Source organism: Glycine soja, chromosome 4 (genome assembly GCF_004193775.1).
Source record: "Glycine soja cultivar W05 chromosome 4, ASM419377v2, whole genome shotgun sequence".
Taxonomy (NCBI): Eukaryota; Viridiplantae; Streptophyta; class Magnoliopsida; order Fabales; family Fabaceae; genus Glycine; species Glycine soja.
The window spans coordinates 17,907,746-17,929,335 of NC_041005.1; the positions used below are offsets into that span (position 1 = coordinate 17,907,746).

The 21,590-nt window shown below is 29.7% G+C and overlaps 2 protein-coding genes across 2 annotated transcripts; one reads left to right on the plus strand and one right to left on the minus strand.

Moving 5' to 3' along the window:
• Window positions 1–2,586: 2,586 nt before the first annotated feature.
• Window positions 2,587–8,960, minus strand: LOC114409472 (bifunctional purine biosynthesis protein PurH-like). Its single transcript, XM_028372951.1, has 12 exons — window positions 8,721–8,960; window positions 8,520–8,619; window positions 7,585–7,660; window positions 7,305–7,401; window positions 6,442–6,544; window positions 6,179–6,312; window positions 5,764–5,941; window positions 5,291–5,445; window positions 4,551–4,760; window positions 3,855–4,202; window positions 3,650–3,776; window positions 2,587–3,002 (listed from the first exon to the last, which is right to left on the minus strand). The coding sequence occupies exons 1-12, from the start codon at window positions 8,856–8,858 to the stop codon at window positions 2,851–2,853; spliced, it is 1,818 nt and encodes a 605-aa protein (XP_028228752.1). The 5' UTR covers window positions 8,859–8,960; the 3' UTR covers window positions 2,587–2,850.
• An 8,978-nt stretch (window positions 8,961–17,938) lies between these two features.
• Window positions 17,939–18,974, plus strand: LOC114408140 (putative B3 domain-containing protein At4g03170). The gene has a single exon (XM_028371242.1). It carries the CDS (start codon window positions 18,160–18,162, stop codon window positions 18,718–18,720), a length of 561 nt encoding a protein of 186 aa, XP_028227043.1. The 5' UTR covers window positions 17,939–18,159; the 3' UTR covers window positions 18,721–18,974.
• The last annotated feature ends 2,616 nt before the right edge of the window (window positions 18,975–21,590 follow it).

The window sequence follows — 21,590 nt, forward strand, 5'->3', positions numbered from 1 at the left end:
ACTCAATTCCGAGCCTTTTCACCGTTGAGAATTTTTAAATCATGTCGGAGCTGAGAAAAATACACTTCACATCATACCCTTTTCTTTTCCCGCAAAAATCCAAAACTGTCTTAGTAAAACTACGATCCCGGATCTGTTAACCGTTGGATTGTCGTAAAATTTTAATATGTAGTTATCTATTCAATTTCTCACACCTTTACCGTTGGGATTTACGAAATTATATCCATGGAGAGAGAAAAAAGAATCATACGAAGACAGTATAAAATGGAGGCTTCAATCCCTTCTTCTCTCTGACGTTTGAGAACCCTATCAGAGCAATCAGAGAAAAAAACTAAGGAATCTCAGGAACTTGCTAGAGATGTCACTATCACTATCAGAAGACACGTGAGTCCGCTTAGAGGTAAGAGATGAATTTATCGCAATTGGGATTAGAATAAACATGTGTAGGGATCCATAGAAAATTAAATTGGGTTTATTTTGAAATGTTTATTAAATTGTAATTTTTCCTTTATTATTATAAATACATTATTGATGTCTTGATGCAAATTGATTGATAAAATAGAGTGATCTTGATGTTTTTGTATTTTGACCCATGATTTTGATTAATTGATTTTGATATAATTGTGAGAAACTATTTGAGGAGTTTTACTCCCCATGTTGTGATAAATCTTTTGTATAAATTGTTATGTTGAGATTATGAAATGATGATTCAACTTGTGAGTATGTGATAAATTGAACATGTGATGAATGATGAAATACATGTGTATTGAGATGAGATGTGTGTATTGAGTTGTGAGCTATGAATTGTGCAATCACACAATTGTAAGATCCTTGGGATCCACTGTGGGAACCCAACGAGTTAAAATGATTTTGAAAACAATTGAGTAGTTGTGTGTATTGCATAGTTCATAGATAAAGTGTATATGATTCATGAAGTGTGATAACGTGTTAAATTGATATTATACCATTGTGATTGAGATCGAATGTATGTGATAAACTGAGTATGCACGTGATTGAGATGTTATGTGCATTGAGTTATGAACTATGAATTGTACAATCACAAGACTATAAGACACTTTAAGGACGATGAGTTAATGCTAAGTCCCTTTAAGGGCAACGAGTTAATGCTAAGTCCCTTTTAAGACGACGAGTTAATGCTAAGACCCTTTAAGGACGACGAGTTAATGCTAAGATCCTTAAAGGGCGACGAGTTAAAACTATTTTGAGAACAATTGAGGAGTCGTGTGTTTCGTACAGTTCATAGATAGGGTTTGTGGGCTAAAATATTTTCTGGGTTGGACCTAAATTAGGAGGGAGAGGCCATGACGAACTCTTCGGAGTGTAGGCCATGGGGGTCACCCGGTTTGAGTGCTCCTTTAAGCCTGTGTCGATCCCACGTGGTTGGAGCATTCTCGCAAAACATTGTGACCCTGACTAGTCTCCCTATGATCTTACCTAGTGAGAGTGACCTGACTTACTAGTGTGTGATTTATCTTGTCATGTACTCCTAGGCGCCCGACGTGATTTTTTACTGACATGGTACCACATTACATATAGGATTTAGTCTTAGTGTATATGTTGCATAACGCTTGTGTATTGATTGATATTGATTGACTTGATGACATTGTGTTTTGATCCTTGAGTACGTGAATGTTGTCAAAATGAATGAAATGTATTGTGTGATGATGTGATGTTGGATGACAAAGTGGTGAAATGATGTAAGCTATGTTTAAGTAAGTTTTATTTTATTTTTATGATATTTATACCTACATGTTTTATCGTTACTCTTCATTAGTTAGGAATGTGATAATTTACTCTCAGTGTGTTATTTGTGTTTGGATCCTGTAATGATCTCGAATCTAATGTTCGTGGGAGCAGATGAATAGATGAATGACTATGAAGAACCTCATGCTAGAGAACACAGGAACACAATGCTCTGATAGGATGTGACATTAGGATATAGGTTTTATATTAATTGTATGAAGTTTTGAACTACCTTGTTTTGAGTCAAAGTGAATTTGTTATTTATTTAGACAAATTTTATTATGATGTTAGAAAGGTGAATGTGAGCCTTTTACTCTTTTGAAAGGCTTGTATTTAAAAAAATGTTTTAAATACTCTTAATTAATATTTGAATTTTTATTCCTTTTATTATTAATACATATATGTATGAGATAGAGGGTGTCACGACGGTCATAGATCACCCAAAAATAACATCTGGTTTAATGATGTAAAAAGTTTTTTGTTTTTGCCAAATGAATCCGCAAAAGCTTCAAATTTTCCAATGCATCCACAATAATAACACAATAAGGCAAGTTCTCATACTTAATGGTTTTCAAGTCTGAACTTTTACCTTCGCCATTAAGGCCCTATTTGGATAAGTTCTTCCATAAATACTTGCAGGTGAAGAAAATAAAGTTGAGAAACATGCATAAGCTAATTTTAGCTTATGGAAGAAGCTTATTTTATTTTTTTTTCTTGTTTTCTTCTCTTATAAGTACTTATAGAGAAACTTATCAAAAGAGAATCTAACCGTAGACTTTCTCACATTCAAAATCCTACATGTTTTTTCCTTTCAACTGAACATAATTGAATAGTTGCAGCAAGAATGTCTAATTTGATTCTGTTCATTGCAAAAGATGATTCCATCACATTATTCTAATGTACATAAGACATTAGAAAGTAGGAGAACATCAATTTATTTTTCTATATAAATTGGATAGAACAATCCTTACTCATACAGTCACTTGACTTCAAAAACAGGTTTCAGTGCTACCTATTGGAAGCACAAGTTCCAGCAACACCGCTTGGATAATGGAGGCAGGAAGTTATTCCAAAGCAAAAATTAAGTCAGTGCCTAAAGTGCCTGACATTGGTAAAGAGCAGTGAAACACCATACTTGTTACAACAGTCTATGGCATCCTGGTCTCTGATACTCCCACCTGGTTCTGCAATAACACCAATTCCGCTTTCACATGCTTCTTCCACAGCATCTTTCCAAGCTGTTAACAAATTAAGATATATCCTTGTTAAAAAAATAAACAAAAAGAAAAGGCAATCTATCTCTTTATCCATTATCTTTCTAATTTGCTTCCATTATAGATTATTTAACAATTTATCATTATTTCCAGATGGTTTGATAGGAACTGAAAATGTTTATATCCTTACACCAGGAAAATCCTCTAGCATACACATTCAGTAACATAAAGATGAAAAGAAAGAAAGATACTAAGGGACTGCAATAAACAATCTCCACCCTGGCCAAAGGGCACCATCTTTACCCTGAAATTCTCTTCCCCTCTCCACAACTTCTCACAGCACACTACACCCTCCCTATATAAACATTCTGCTTTCTACCTGCTAGAAATATCTCCATTTACACACTGCCGGCTGAATATTTAGTTATGATAAGGATCTGCTAGTCTTTTAGGCCCACTAATGAATATTCTTTCCTTGCTTCCTCCCCCATGCCCCCCTTATTTCTCCCGGTGTAGAATTTAGAATTGGTGACTAACAATGTTTCAGCAATTGTCTGATGTATACATTAAAAGGAATAACTAATCCATCCACCACTATATGTCCTCTTTATAACACAGCAAACACAATGAATTTCTGTCTTGTATATATTTTATATGACATTAACACTTACCAAATGGGAAGAAGGCATCACTGACCAAGGCTGCTCCTTTAACATCATCTCCAGCTTTCCTCATTGCTATTCTCAAACTCTCGACACGGTTTGGTTGCCCACTTCCCATACCTAACATGCAATTGTTCTGAAAAAAAAAGGGATCAGATTTTTAAACCTTTTTCATTGAGGCATAGAAAAGTTTCATGATATGAGAGATGACAACCTTAGCTATCACAATAGCATTGCTTTTGACATGCTTCACACACAACCATGCAAACTCTGCATCACGAAGCTCATCATCCTGTGGAGCCTTCTCAGAGACTACGTTGAACTTGATGTCATGTGGGGTTAAGTCATCTGAATCCTGAGCTAACCATCCTCCACCAACTTGTCTGAGTGAAAGCTTTCCAGCTTCATTCTTTTTCGCTTCAAGAATCCTTAGAGTCTTAGACTTTCCACAGAGAATCTCAAGTCCCTTCTCTGTATAGCTGGGCGCAACCACTATTTCATAAAACATCCTTGTCTCCCCATCTGTGGGGCTTCTAAATTCTCGAATTTCTTTAGCAAGTGCCTAAATATTAAAAAGCATTAATTTTATATCACTGTTCCTCCTCATTGCCAAGATGGGATCTTAAAAGGTAAGTAGGGAAAGTGCCTGTATCTACATAAAAAAGACAAACAAGACCCTAGTCCTGGCTTAAAATGTGAAACCATGGACTAGGTCACCCTGCATCACTTGAAAAGAAGAAAAAATATATTTGAATTTAGACAACAATGCAAAAACAACAGTAACAATCAAGCACTATCCAACTAGGTGGAGTTGACTATTTTGACATTTGTATGCCCAAATCAAATTGCTAGCTCGATTGCACATGTTCCCCAGATTCCTAACAGACTAAAATTCAAATAGAACATTTACCTCGTCAATTTCCACATTGAAAGCTACAATTCCACCAAATGCACTCACGGGATCAGCTTTAACAGCTAGTCTGTAGGCTTCAAGAATATCATCACGCGATGCTACCCCACATGGATTAGTATGCTTCACCACTACACACGTGGGGTTCCTAAACTCGCATACACAGTTCCAAGCAGCATCAGCATCCAAGTAGTTATTATATGACATCTCCTGCATGACAATGTTAAGGATGTTATGTAAGGGACATTAACTTACATCAAGACTAAAAGAAATTGTACAATTTTTCAGTTAAAGGCTCTTATCCCCATACATAATATAATCGCTTTTAACCTGTATGTGTGTGTGTGTGTGTATGTATGCATGTATTTATGTATGCATGCATGTATTTGTGTGTGTGTGGACTGAGGAGGGATCCACTTATATGTTCAACTTCACTTCTTTCTGAAATGGCATATGGAAAGGAAACAAAAGGGTAAAGGGAAATATGGTTCCCTATCTTTTTTTTCCTTTCTGCAGAAGGCATTCGATATGAACGTGAAACAACGAGGAAGGGAGAAAATGAGTCACATGATACAATGTCTTAAATTAATCTATACCGTTAGATTTTAAATAAACGAATGGACAAGATAAGGAGTAAATCTTCAAACTTGCTCTTGGAGTAAGTGGATCCCTCCTCTCTCTCTTCAAACCTACCAGTAATTATAGATCATTTAACAAGAAATTAGTCGCTGATTCCCCACCTTTCCATGGTGTTGGATGGCTGTAGCAATTCCACCAGCATTAACCTCAGAAATGCTTTTGTCAATATAGAATGCAGCTTTTTGATGAGGATTTTCACCATAACGGAGAGAACTTTTGAGTGAAAGAGGCACTGTCAAGCTAGGTGGGAATTTATCTGTTACCAAAATGCTAACAAGTAAATCTATGGAGCACATAAAAATTAATAATATCACTTGAAATATTTAGACTAAATACATATTCTGCTCCGTTAATTTAGAATTAAATATATGATTTCAATTTTGTTCACTGATTTCACAAACTTCAAAATTAGAAAATATATGAAAATTACTACACCAATTAATCTGCTGGCTGTTGATTAAGCTTTACCATTCTAGGATTATATTCATAAATTATTTGCATTTTCAAGTAATTGACATTTCCATCTCACATTGAGAGTAAATTAATAATCCTCACTAACTAGAAACAAAAGTACCTCCCACACTCTGCTTCCACAACCACTCAGATACTGCAGAATCATAGGAAGCAACATGTTGAAAAGCTTTCCATGCGAGCTTTAGCCTGAACTTTTGATCATCCTGGTTTCTTTTAAGAAATTCCAGAAGGGCAGGGTAGTCTTCTGTATCAACCACTACCAAAACATCCTTGTGGTTCTACTCAAATAAGAATTTATCACCTTATAGTTAGCTCAAAGAAGGTATGCAATGAACAAAGGTCCTGTTACTTTCCACAGTAGTTTAGGCCCTTGGTGGTATTTGGCCAAAAGATTATTTTCTGAGCCATTTTACAAAACTTTTTAAGTAATGACGATTGGGAGGGGGGAAGTTTTTGTCATCATTTCAAATTTATTTAACGTTAGGGAATTTCCATTTTTAGTCAAATAAACCAACCTTTGCAGCAGCTCTAATCATGGCGGGACCACCGATGTCAATATTTTCAATTCCATCCTCAAATTCAACGCCTCCAGCTGATGTGACTTTATCGTAAAATGGGTACAGGTTCACTACCACAACATCAAAAGTACCTGAAAAGGAAAGCTTTAAGCAAAAGCAAAAAAAATACATTCTCCCAAACTGAATGAACACAACTCTAATTCAACAAAACGAATTTCGAGCACTACGTACTTGAAATAACAGCTAATAACATAACTTACCAATCCCATGAGCACTGAGGGCGTCAATGTGATGTTTTTGGTCCCTTCGGGCAAGGATACCCCCATGTATGTTAGGGTGCAAAGTTTTGACACGACCATCAAGCTGTGAAAAAGGCCAAAACATTCTAGTTATTAGCTTGTAAAAGTTTAAGCAAACTTCAAAGGAATTAATGAACATTTGGCCACAAAGTCAATAAGTTTGGATTTGCACCTAGGCTTCACCTCAAGACGCACACCTTACTATCCCTATAATGATGATATATTCATTCTTTTAAAAGGGTGTCAAAAGATTACCAAAGCAAGCAAACTAGCCATCAATCTAAACTCTAAAGTTCGCAACTTTGACACCTAAATATTCCATATTTGAAATGTTTGCTTAAAGTTAGATATATAAGCAACCAAGAGATGAGATGTCATGATGTTAATACAGTAAAACTTTTGGACTTAAGTACAGATGTGGCTGCCAACATTCAAATGGAAACCATTAAAGTTACGACCAAAGAAACACAATAACAGCTAGTTCAGTTGGAAAATATCAATCGAAAACCAAAGTCTTATAATCCAACAAAAACGCTAAGCAGCATAAGAAAGCAATTAAAACATGATTAAGGCTGTGTCTAAATAAACTTCTCCATAAACACTTTTAGGAGACAAGAGTAAGGATGTAAAATTGACTAAACTTCTCCAACAAGTTAAAATCAATTTATGCACATTAGCTTTTGGAGAAGTTAGATGTGAGAGCTTCTATAAGAGTTAAAGTGCATAAGTTGATTTTAACATATGGGAGAAACTTAATTCATTTTATTTATAGGGCCTAAACCCATAATAAATTCATAGGCATATCATCAGAAGTTCCAACACACCATTTCAGGGAACTTAGTGAGCTTTTCAACTTTAGTAACAGCTACTCCAGCACTCTCCAATGCAGAAGCTGTTCCTCCAGTTGAAACAATAGTATATCTACAATTTAATAGAGTTACTGTCATTAATTCACTATAGCAACTGAAGCTGCTAGAAATGCCATAAACCACATCATAAAAACAAGTATGAACAAATATTTTTTTATAAAATAAAGCATAAATATGAGAAACAATATTACTCTAACAAGTTAAAAAAAGGCACACATTGATTGTAATAACTTACCCTAATTCCTGGAGCCCATTCCCAACAAATGCAAGATCCTTCTTGTCTGACAATGATATCAAGGCTTGCTTGCTGCCTGTTTCACAGCAAAGTACACAATATGCGAGAAACAGTTAGTCTTACATTCTAAAACATAGAAAACATCATCAAAGGGTACAGCATGTGCATCGCTATATTTGACACCTCAATATTCCATATTAGAAGACATTTCAGCATAGCTCTGGTCATTCAAATTTGAATAGACAAACAAAACTTGAAAAACAAATTCTCGCTAATGCATTACCAATCAACTCTTAACACTAAATATGAACATAGTTTGGTGCTTTGGTATATTAGATAAAAATATATAGTTGCATATCAGTCATACTGAGGGTTGTATGATTAAGAGAGAATATCGGAATTGGAAATTCACATCCTTCTGTCTCATCATCCCTTGGGTCATAGCAAAAGGGAGAAAACTAACAGGTAAAGAACTGAATAACTTCTTTGAGCCAGTCAATAGCGAAATGACGGCACTAAGTACAATCAAGCAATCTGGCTTTAATATGTTGAAGTGCTTATAGCCTATAAGCACTACAGCAAAGGGAGTCTTAGAAATCAATCATCAGCACAAGAGAGCCACATAGAATCAATTATTCTTTATTCAACTGCAGGGAATAGTGAACAACTTATATTCGAATTGAAAAGAAAAGGGGCAAGATGCTAAAAACTATGCAGAAATCAGAGAGGGATTAATAGCAGAAGGTCAAGCCAGAAAAAAAAACAACAACAACATTCGTAGAGAAATATAGCCACCCTTTGAGATTATAATAACAAAGACAGTAATTTAATCCACCCCATTTGAGGCCATAGATATGGTGTTGATAAATATATATATATATATATATATATATATATATATATATATATATATATATTACACAAAAGAAAAGTACCCGGAGCAGAAGAAGAAGCAGTTTTTGACACTGCTATAGTATCAACTTCAGCCATGGCTTTGATTGGAACGCACCTGAAGTGCAGTGAAGATGAACGCACCTGAGCATACCCATTTGAAAATCAATACCATCAAAATCAGATATAAAAGCATATAAATAAATAAAAATAGCAGTAAGAGAGTGAAAAAAAAAAAAGAATACCGAAGTTGTGGGAAATAGATGGGAAGTTGAGAGGGAAGAAGGAGAGTGAAGGGTTCCACTAAGAAGGTGGTGAGTGGAGGAGGTGGCAGCAGCAGGAGCGGCTGCGGCGGAGGAAGAAACACCCAACACAAACATCATCCGAGTGTGTATGTGTTAGTGTGACACAACCAATGAGTTATGTTATGCTAACAACACAACGCTTTTGACTTAGGAGGTTAGGGTGGGAGACTTCACTGCACTATGGGAAAGCAGTTATATACCATTGGATAAATAAATTATTTTTAATATAAAGGGCTGAGATTTTAATTGTTCACTTTGTTTCTTGTTTCCCAATATACCCCTCTCTCGCTAACCCTCACTCCTCCGCCAAGGAGATGCAATGTGAGCATTAGGGATAGGAATAGGTTAGGCCGGCCTACAGGGGCCTATGATCTTATCTACATAAAGTCCGACCTGACCTAACCTATTTAATTAAAAAGTTAGACTCAAACTTTTTTAAAAGTCTATTAAATTAAATATGTCAAGTTTAGACTTATTAAAAAGCCTTATAAGCTTGATAGATCGCCCTATATATATATTATTTTTGGGTACAATTAATATTATTTTTTAAAAAAACTAGCAGATTTCATTCCTATAATTAAATAAAATTTTAATTACAAGGTGTGACACATGTGTTCCTTTATATTTCTCATTATTTTTATTAGTTTTATCATTTCTGTTAACAGTTCATTTTTCTATTCCTATTAGGTTTCCTTATTCTTTTCTTTTATTATACGTTCCTATATTCTAAAGCAAATAAAAATCACATCCTATTACGTTCCTATACAAAAATCATATCTTATTACTTCCTATACAAAATCATATCCTATCTTATGGTCAATATGGAAGAGCTAATGATGAAATGACGTTATTATTAATTTTATTGGTAGATATTTTATGTACGAGCTCTATTCAAATAGAATGGAGATGTAGACTTTATTTTGTGGTTGTAATAATTAATATGTTGGTTTGATAGACTTGAATGATACTACCTCAAGTTTGAGGTTTTCTTTTGTTTTAGATTATTTTATATCATTTGGTGATTTCTGTTTATATTATTAATATATTTTTAGGACTACCAACTAAATTAACGTTAGATTAAAAATTAAAGCAAATTATATATTAAGGCCTTGTTTAGTCTATTATAGAAGGTGTGTTATTTTTTTTTTTTTTGGTAAAAAACAACTAGGAATATTAAAGATTTAATATGAAGAAGATTTTTAGATAGACTTTTAAATAGGCTATCAGGCTAGGCTAGACTTTTAAGAAGGTCAGGCCGAACCAAAATAAAAGCCTTTGATAAGCTATAGGTCAGGCTCAGACCTCAAAAATTAATCATAAGCTAGGCTCAGACCTTTTAAAGTCTGGTCTGGCCTATTCCCACCCCTAGTGAGCGCACATCGAAACCCATTAGAATGTTCCCAGGTTAGATTGTATAAATTTTGAAGGAAAAATCATCTAATTTAATTATTTTTTAATTTATCATTTGATTGATTTTGTTCAAAATTTTAATCCGATTTGATTCTATCTAGTCTAATTTGTGGTTTGGATTGGATATGTTTTCTGTTTTAATCATACTTTTAGTTTATTTTTTATAAAATAATAAATATATGATAAAATATATAATAAAAATTAATTTAAAATATCAAATATTTTATTTACATATCATTATATAATTATATTTATGCATCTTAACTCAAATAATTAATAAAAAAATTATTCAATCACAATACATGTGTGTTTTAAGGTGAATCAATATTCTTACTTATTTTGATTAGAAACAAATAAGTATAAAGGTTAAAAATTGTGACTTATTTGATATTAAACTATAAATCATACTTTGCGTATGAAGCTCCAACTGAAAGCAGATGTATCTAATGATTTGATACAACATTAGTGAATGTATTTAAGACTTCATTTTAATGTTGTGTTTGAGATTTGTTTTATAAAAACTATCTTATAAGACACTTTGTTAGGATCTGTCGAATTTTATGAAAAATAAATAAAGTTCAAGTTCCTTGGAGTTACCAAAAAACATCAAAAGATGTGCTCTTTAGAACATAAACTTACTCGGACACAAAATAAGTAATTTCATGCTAAAGTGTTTTACAAAGAAGCTAACAAGAGTGGATTTCCAACATGACAAATGATGTGTATTTAATACAAATATTAAATGTTTCAATGATCACTAACGGATACACCTTACTTGCCGTGGAGGGCAATTGTCCCTACTAGATTTTTTTTATTTGTTAATGAATATAAAAAAATTGTCCCCATAAAAAATTATATATTGTCCTCATTGAATTTTTTAACTCAAAACCCAAACTAGCATAACAAATTTAATACAAATATTAAATGTTCCAATGATCACTAAAGGATACACCTTAATTGCCGTGGAGGGCAATTGCCCCTACTAGATTTTTTTTATTTGTTAATGTATATAAAAAAATTGTCCCCATAAAAAATTATATATTGTCCTCATTGAATTTTTTAACTCAAAACCCAAACTAACATAACAAATTTATGTTAAATTACTCATTTAGTCTCTATAGTTTCATGATTCTTAGATTTTTAGTCCCTATAGTTTGAAAGTGATCTTTTTAGTCTCTATAGTTTACACTTTAATTCTCTTTTAGTCCCTATAGTTTAAAAGTATTTTTTTTAATCCTTATACTTTGTATTTTAATTCTCTTTTAGTTCCTATAATTTGAAAACTATAGGGACTAAAAAAGTAAGAATCATGAAACTATAGGGACTAAAAAGACCACTTTCAAAACTATAGGGACTAAAAGAGAATTAAAATTTAAACTATAGAGACTAAAAAAACTACTTTCAAACTATAGGGACTAAAAAAGTAAGAATCATGAAACTATAAGGACCAAATGAGTAATTTAACCAAACATTTAATACAAAAACTATGTGCTCAAGCTCAAACCATTTAGTCCAATTCTCATTATTGTTACAATAACACCAAAAGAAAACACACCACACATTACATAGAATATGGCTTCATGTAACATTTCAAAAATAATCCAATAATTATTTAGATAAAGATTATCTAAATATATATTTTAGTAAAGGAAAAGATAGATTAAATTGTTTTAATATATTAGATTGTTATATTTTTTTATAAGATATTAATATAATAATATATTAGATTGGATAAAGATAATAAAAAATAAGAGATAAAGAAAATCTGGTTAAACAAATCTAAAAAAAATATAATTTCAAATTACATACAATACTTATATAAGGATACACACTTCTTTTTTTTTCTTTCTAGAATCACATAAATAAATTGTTTTATTTTAATATGAGTGGGTTGTTTAAGAATTGAGAAGAAGAAAGAAGAGAAATTCTATTGAGACAAAAATAATTAAGAATTCAAATTACTTGCTTCAAGAGGTAAATAAAATACGTACCTTTTCAAAACTTTCATCATATAATTCTTTTAGAAGTGTTCTTTTAGTGTATTCTCAATATAAACAAATTAGGATTGATGATATTTTAATGTTGGTTACTTTAACAAAGTGCGTTATATTTCACACACTAAATTAGTATTGACAATGACAAAATCATAAAACATTTTCATGGTATAAGAATATGTAGAAGATAATTATAATTTGTAGAAACTTTACGTTAGATTTCTTTTATTATGATATTATATATTTTGTAGTATCTTATGATATTTTATTTTGGTGAAAATATTAAAAATTATTTCTCGTCTCCATTAAGAAAAATTTCTGGATCTACTATGGCCAACGATTATGATCTCTAGATGCAAATTTAAGTGAAAAAATTTATCCATTTAGAGATAACAAACATTTGTTGAAGAAAACTATAAATTGAAGAACCTTTGAAGAATCTGGTTAAAAAAAAAAAATACCCGCTTTCATTCAAATTCTTTATGTAAAAATTGTTTATATATTCTTTAAACAGTTTTATTATCAAAAGCAAAAAAGAAAAACTAAGTGTTTAACTTGTAAATACGTTTGTAAGGTAATTAACAACTAGTCAGGGAGCCATCAATAGCAATTTCTTTATTTGCGATAGAGCTAACAATAACTTAATATTGGCAGGGGCGAAACTAGGTTCCCTGCTACAAGGGCAGTGGCCCCGCTTGAGTAAACAAAATTTAATAGCATCCCTGAAGTCTAATATCACCCCCCATGAATTCTAGTATTTGCCCCTTTTGACGTTAATGATCAGTTTATAGTTTTATACTTTTACAAGAAGTTCTTGTTAGTATTGTGTTTTTTTTGTTTTTTTTCAAAGATTCTAAATTTCTAATATATAAAATAATAAAATTTGATTTCAAATATTTTTTTATTAACTTTCAAATATTAACTAATTATTTCATATGCTATAAATAATTTTAGCAATTATATGTTAATTGCTTTTAATTACATTATTTTTTTGGTACAGGTTCAACTATGTTTTATCATTTATATATTAGGTTTTAAATTGTTTTTTTTGTTACATTTTAAATTACTCTTAATTTGATAGATAAAATAATTTAATTATGAGAAAAAATAACCTTTTCTATAAATTATTGTCAATTTATCTGTTAATTTTTCGCCCCCCAACACTTTTTCTTGGTTTCACTTCTAAAAGATTGGTGTAAAAGAAGTAGAAGCAACAGATAGCTATGACTTTGTGTGTTTTAAATTGATCTAGAATTTGAATTTGTTTTTTTTTAAACACCATTTGTTTTAAAAAATCTGTATCTATTGTATAGGTCATTGCAAAATTTTGTTATCTATTTTCAAAGTTAATTTGTGTTTGTGAAAAAAGATATAAAAAATTCTTAAAATTCAATCCTGTTTATTGTGATATATGTCTTCACAAAAATGATCTTTAATTAAATATTTTTTTTATAAATAGATAAAAGAATATATATATATATATATATATATATATTAAATTTTGGTTTGGATTGGATTAATTTTAAAAATTAAATCTGAAATCAGATTCAATCCAATAAAAAAAGTGATTTTTTAAATTTTTGATCCATTAAATTTTCGGTTTATTCAGTTGTCAATTTTAATTAGATTGAATCGGTTTATAAATATTCTATCCCTATTTTATTTTGATTTAGAAGATAGAAATAGAATATATTTTTTGAATTAAAATAAAATATAAAATATATGAGTTTCACATGAAACTCAAAATTTTTCTCCTCCTCTTCTAGACCAAACACAACCTTCACAATAAGAATAAGAAGGCTAATTCGGAAAAATTCCAAAAGAGGGGGAATAAACAAAAGAAAAAGTGAAGAAGAATATCTACCGTTAACATAAAAACAACAGGATCTGATGGTCCAGAAAGGGTTTTCCACGGTGGGTGGAAGACATGTTTAAGTCTCTCACCTGGCCACGTATAGATTCTTGTCCTTTTTCGTCACTAAATAGAGTTGTGTTGCTTTGTGGTGTTGAATGGGCACCGCCTTTTATTAAACCCAACTCTTCGAAAATCCCAATGTTGCTAAGCTCAAAATTTTCTTAACTTTTAGCATATTTAGATAAACATTTTCTTAAATAGTTTTAGAAGAAGAAAATAAAAAAATTATAGGAAAAATTATATTTTAGAAAAAAAATACAATAAAAATTTAGATTTAAGATAAATAATTTGTGTCGTAATATAATTTTTTAATTATTAATAATTTCTTTAAAAAAATATTTAAATTTAAATTAGAACTAAATATATTAAAATGATAAATGGAAGACAATGAAGTCTAAGCATCAAGTTGTAGTAAACCTCTCAACACGGTAATTTTATATATAATTTGCTTATTATTATTGCAATTTCGAGGATACTAACATGTGTTGCAATGTTATCCTAATTTTTTTTTAAAAAAATATTGAATCAATCAAATATAATCTAACAATATTAATTATTTTAATTTAAGATATAAAGAAAGATAAACAGATTTTGTTATAAGCACACTACAATTAATCTCTCTAAATCTCTAAACCTTTAAATCAATATTTATTTTAAATAATTAAAGCAGTTAATTTTACTTTTGTGTAATTCGTGTGATTTTCCTTTCGTAATAAACAGCATCACTCTTAACAAAAGGAAAAGGCTATTTGTTACGAAAATAGATTTTGTTACAAGTTTACTCTTAACAAAAGAAAAATGCTATTTATTACGAAAATAAATTTCGTTGCAAGTGCATAACAATTGATCTATGTGAAGTCTCCTATAGTCCTATCGCATGTCTTTCAAATCTTTTAATCAATATCTATTTTTAAAAATTACCACCATCCATTATACTTTCGTGCAATTCATGTGGTTTTCCTTTCGTAATAAATAGCATCATTCTTAACAAAAGAAAAATGTTATTTATTACGAAAACAGATTTCGTTAAGTGCATGACAATTGATTTATGTGAATTCTCTTATAGTCCTATTACATATTTTTTAAATCTTTTAATCAATTTTTAGTTTAAACAAATTACCACAGTCCATTTTTTCTTTCGCGCAATTCATGTGGTTTTCCTTTCATAATAAATAACATCAATCTTAACTGAAATATAAATTGAAGGTAAAAGAAACAAGCAACCGGTGCCAACAAAATTGAAAATTTTATATGTCTATCTTATGCTTTTTTGTTTTTGGAAATATTTAATATGAGTCAATAATAAGTTTTTTTTTAATGAAATATCAAATTCGACCAATAATCATTATGTATTGTGAGCTAAATTATCTTTGATCAAATGGATTAAAAGATATTGTGATCTTTAACTTAAGACAAAAGATTAATTTATAAAATTTATCAACTTGATATATTCAATAAAATCTTTTAATTTAACAATCATATTATTGAAATTATATATATATATATATATATATATATATATATATATATATATATATATATATATAAAGTAACATTATCAACAATCATTTTAGATCTCGTTTGATAATTATGATATGATAGAATAAGATAATATGGAAATCTCATAATTTTTTTACGATGTTTAATTTGCACTAGATGATAAACCAAATAGCATTATTGTATTATTTATCTTGTATTTAGCTGGAACCAAATAGTAATAGGATAGATATGAAATATTAAAAAAATAAATTACTCTCTTTCGTTAAAATTACAAACAATTTTTTTTCCAAAAAATTAGTTTTAATTTAAATTTTTAATTTTTACAAATTAAAAAATATGACTTTAACTAAATTATTTAAATTACTATTCTTTAAGTTATAAAAAATTATATAAGATTTTTAAAATTATAATTATTATTGCAATTCGATATATGTTAAGTTATTAAAGAAAGTAACATTATCAAGAATCAATCTATATCTCGTTTGGTAATCAAGATATAATATAATAATATAATATAAAATATCAAAATGAGATATTTTTTTATAATGTTTAGTACACACCAAATGACAAACCAAACAAAATTATTATATTATTTATCTTATATTTAAAGAGAGTCAAACAATAATAGGATAGACATAAATTATAAATTATATTTTAAAAAATAAAGTTACTCTTTTGTTAAAATTACATACATTTTTTTAAAAGTTAGTTTTAATTTAAAATTTTATTTTTTACAAATTATAAAAAATGAAAAATATGATTTTATCCTAATTATTAAAAAAATACTATTCTTAAAATTATAAAAATTTATATGATATTTTTAAAATTATAATTATTATTCATTTTTTTCTTAAAAATACTTAACTAATAATTAATCATTTTTTAATATTTTAATTAATAATATATATTAAGTTTACATGTTAAATTTATATAAGATAATATGCTAAATACAAATCCATTATATATATATATATATATATATATATATATATATATATATATATATATATATATATATATATATATATATGTAAACATAATAAACTAAGATATATTTCTATATAAATTATTATATAGATGTATAGAGAGAATATCTTATCATGTTATTTTCTAGAGAGAGAGAGAGAGAGAGAGAGAGAGAGAGAGAGTATTTTTTATGTTATTTTCTAATATAGTTTTTCTCTTAGGATTAGAAATATACTAAACTAAAAAATAAGAGAAGATAAACAGTAGGATAAAATAATTATATCTTATTGATGCACTAAATATTTGGTTACAACATGATGACATGATTATCGATCTATTTTATTTCGACTGTCAAACAAGTTTTTAGAGTAACTTTTTTTTATAAGAAGTTTTAGAGTAACTTAATTCCAATCTTTCATTATACAAATAATATTTTATTATAAATTTAATGAGAAATAATATATTATTATTTACTATTTTCGTACATTATTTTTTTATTATTATTTTAACTAAAACCAATTCTTTATTTATCATTTGTTGACATATTTCAAGTGTATAATATAAATAAGTCCCTTGACGAAAGTAGATGGTAGCAAATATTATTATAATATGAAAAATAAAAATAAAATAAAATCATATTAAAAAAATATTATCACTTCACTTTAAAGGGATCAATTGATGAATTTTGGAGACCGGTTAATTTTGTTCCTTAATTTTGCGGGAGAATAATTCGCAAACATAAATTTATTTTAGAGATTAATTATACTTGCGATCGATCCCTTTTAATATGCTCACTTTATCTCAGAAAGTCTAATCTCATTTTTTTTTAAAGTCTGACCTCATCTTTTATTATCCGCGTTTTATCATATGTTAATTAAATATTTTTTAAATGTCATATATTACAATCTTTAATATCACCTTTTTAAAATATAAGAAAAATCATATCCAATCTTTTATTATCGTTATTAAAACTTGTACTGCTTTGGTGCTTTTTATTGCCGTTATAATAGTTTCCGCTTGTACGGGGAGAAAAGTCTAGCCTCATCTCTTCCGTTCTTGATCTTGATTTCTTTCAACAGGTTTCTTAATTTTAATTTGCTCTTTGTTTCTTATTTGATTTTAATTTTCTCTTTGTTTCTTATTTGATCTATGTTTTTCACATTCTTTAAACAAATACTTACATAATTTAATTGCTATTTTTTTCTTTAATTTACTTTTTAAGTTCAATTTAGTCTTTTTATTTTTAAAAGATTCAATTAAGTTTTTTCCACCGATGATGCCGTATTGTATTTTCTTTCATTTTGATGGTAAAGACTTAATTGAAAAACTAGAATACCTAATTAAATATTTTAAAAAATTAAGAGGATCAAATTAAACTTAAAAAATAATTCAGAGGATCAAAATAATAATTAAATCTAATTACATTCTAAATTAATTTGTGGGTTGTGAATGTTATGTCTGGACGCAGCCTTCGACCATGGAAATATAAAGAATCGGAAACATAATAAGCGAGATAGGTCTAAGGTGGAAAGAAAAGTAGTTATTCAAGAATTCACAGAGGATTAAAAAAACAACACTTCAACTACTTGAGATTATGACACAAGAAAAAGATTTGTATAAATGGCATGGAAATCTTTTTGGCGGCCAAAATTGCAAACAGCCCCAAGGGTCGTCGTCATCATCAATACCAACAATGGAGGAAGATATTGACAAAGCTGCTGAAGCACTCGTTTCTTTGGTAACTTCATACCAAGAGGTAAAACATAATTTGCCACCACACGAGAACCTCAGAGACTATATTTTAGAGTATGGTGAGCCTCTCAAGAAGGTATTGACAAATACTGATGTGAATGTAAATCAAAATAGGATTTTTCTCAAAAAAGAGCATGTGGAAAAGTCTTTCTTACCGTTATTGAGGAATGATGAAAATATTGAAGAAGGAATACGAGTTTGTGCCTATGACATGCATGACAATAGTTACACTCTAATGTTCAAGAAATGGACAAAGAAGTTTTATGTGCTTAACGGTGAGTGGAAAAAATTCTTCCAAATTCATGAATTGCAAAAGAACGATGTTGTCACGGTGTGGATATTTCGTCATTCAAAAAGCAACAAGGTATGTTTCGCTCTTGCATATCAAAAGATTGAAAGGTAATTGACAAGATATTAAATCACTTAATCAGAACTCTATTAATCCACTAGAGTTGGCTTAGTGGTGGAGATTTGAATGATTTGTATGAGATTCTAGATACAAATTTTATAGCGGTGATTTTGTTTTTCTTGGTCTTTTACATGCACAGCACCGTGTTTGTTGTTACTCAATTTTTTTTCTTATTTAAACAATAACTCAATATTTACTATTTTCAATTTGATTTTCAGTTGTCTAGAAATAGTATATGTGTTATCATAAATTAGGCTTAAATATGTTTTTTTTTTCTTAAATTTTTTTGGATCTTATATTTAGTTTCTAATAAATTTTTGTTTATTTTTGGTTATTGACAATTTTTTTTTATTTTGTATTTCATTCATGACATTATGTCGACTTTGTCAAGTGCTTAAATATTTTTAGATTTTCCTTTTAGTTCCTTAAATATCACAATTATTGGTATGCATGACGGTTCAAGTTAACGAGTCAAGGCAAATGTAGGGAAAAAATTCAATTTTTTTTTCAATGACTAAAAATCAAGAAAAAGTTTATTTGGGATCAAATGTAATATCTGAACTTTTTCTGGAATCAAAAAGATATTTAAACCTAGAAATTATATTATTTTTACTCCAATTATTTGATTTCGAGAATTCTATTTTAGTTGCAATTTTTTATTGATTAACTAATTAAAAAGGAAATAATTTTAACTTATTTTGATATAAAATTTTATAAGATCAGTTAATCACTTATTCATCAAGTTAAAGGTGTATAATTACATATAGAATAACAAAATTCAAACCCCTCAGTCTCATCCCTCGGTGCAAAACAATAGCTTAGAAAGAGAGCAAATTGTATTCACATCAAGCATGATTAATGGGAACAATCAAGAAAGAGAGAAATAAGATAAATTTGTGCTTTTATATGAAAATAAGGAAATTGTATTCACATATCATGATAGCTAAAGGTAAAAATAAAAAGGTAAAGAACTCATTCACTTCTTTGTGCTAGTCCATAGAAACCCGTTAGTAAGCCTAAATAATAAATAATGAATAGTTTATATGAGAAAGAGAGAAATTGTATTGAGAGTGAGGATTGAAAGAATTGGTTAATTATCAATGTGATGCACTCTCATCTTAAAAAAACTTATATGCGAAAGTTTCTACAAATGATTAGTTAATAGAGATGTAATTTTAATTTAGGGAGAAACTGATTTTCTTTTTTGATTTTTTCTCTCTTAAAAGTGTTTTTAAAGAAATTTACTCAACTCATTTTATTAACAAAAGAGAAAGGGAGTTACTATTGACGCTGTCAAAACTACAAAATCTGAGCACAAGTGGTACCCAAGGCAAAGTCATTACAAGAGCCAACCAAATAAGCCAAAAGCAGTCTACATCTAAAGTAAGCACACCAAAATACTCCCCGAAAGATTTTCTAATCCCTTTACTGCATGCATAATACTTCATAAAACACGCTTTCATCAACCCCTTCTCTTGACACCTACATAAATTGGAAACCCAAACATATCCTAGCATGAGGAAAAAAGGTATATGAGAATTCCTCCATCCTTGCAGCTAACTAATTCAGGATCTGAACATTACTTAACTTGATTGATTGAGAGTTGATTGCAATGAGGTAATGTCCTGCTAACCGAAGAGAGTTGATTGCAATCCGACCCACTTAAAAAAACCATCCAAACCTGAGCAAAATGTCAGCATTCAAATTTTTTTTATTTAACTATTAAATTAAATTAATTTATATTTTTAAAAATTAAACAAATTATTTATGTGAACAAAATAAAAAGCATAAATCTATCTTATTTTCATTTTTATCCACTCAATGAAGCAAGTTTTAGGTTATTTATGGGAACAATTCACAACAAGGCTCAAGCATGATTGCAATGCTAACACATTTGAGGACTCATGCAAGTATAATTTTTGTGACCGAAAGATTTTAAACTGAATATAGTCCTCTAAGAAGCCATATACCCTCTCCAATGGGTATCTGTTAACCTGTTATAGCTGGCCTTGTCTGTGCTAAATGTGAGCACCTGCATAATACTACTTCATTAGTCCGAGTCTATAAGCCATTTCAATTTTTTTTCTTTCTGTCATTTGATATAGTTTCCACCTTACGATGCTGTCCACCTATACTGCATCGTGTAAATGAGAGTAAGTAGCATGCCTGGGACCATAACACCTTCCAAGTTAAAGAATTGCAGAGACTTGAATTTACTTTCTGAACACTTGACGACAATTAACTAACAGATATATTCTAATGTGTATAGGGAAGGAATATAGTCATTAGTCAAGTAACTCTCCGTCAAATGCTCAAATCTTTACAAAACAGAAACAAATTATTAACTGAATGAGTGAATATCTAAATTGTCATTTTTTATATTCATGCAAGTATTAGCAAAATACCAATTCTACCTGGAATGGCTTTGCCAGTGTGAGAGGAATTCCGCGTAAATCAAATTGACTTGTGAAGGGCAAAATTTCCATTGAAGCAGCCTAAATTGATTCCACTGATATTTTCTCTTAGACAAAAGACCCTGCTCCAAACAATTAGAATTCCAAGATTCTTTAGCTTCATAAAGGCAGTATGATCAATCCAAAGAATTGTTTTTACTTCAGAGGGGTCTAGCAATATTTCTTCAATTCTTATACTTCACTTTAAGTGCATGAAGACTCCGAACCAAAGTGGAACTAGAAACTTCACTCGTGATCTGGATATCCTCGATGTTAGTCTCATGCTTGTACACACAAACTCCCCAAGAACATACAGTCAACTCTGTTTCACAGTAAACCTGTATGGTCTTCCAATCATTACCCATCCCAACACCTGCATCCTCCCACTCCAAACCAAAAAAAAATCGTAGG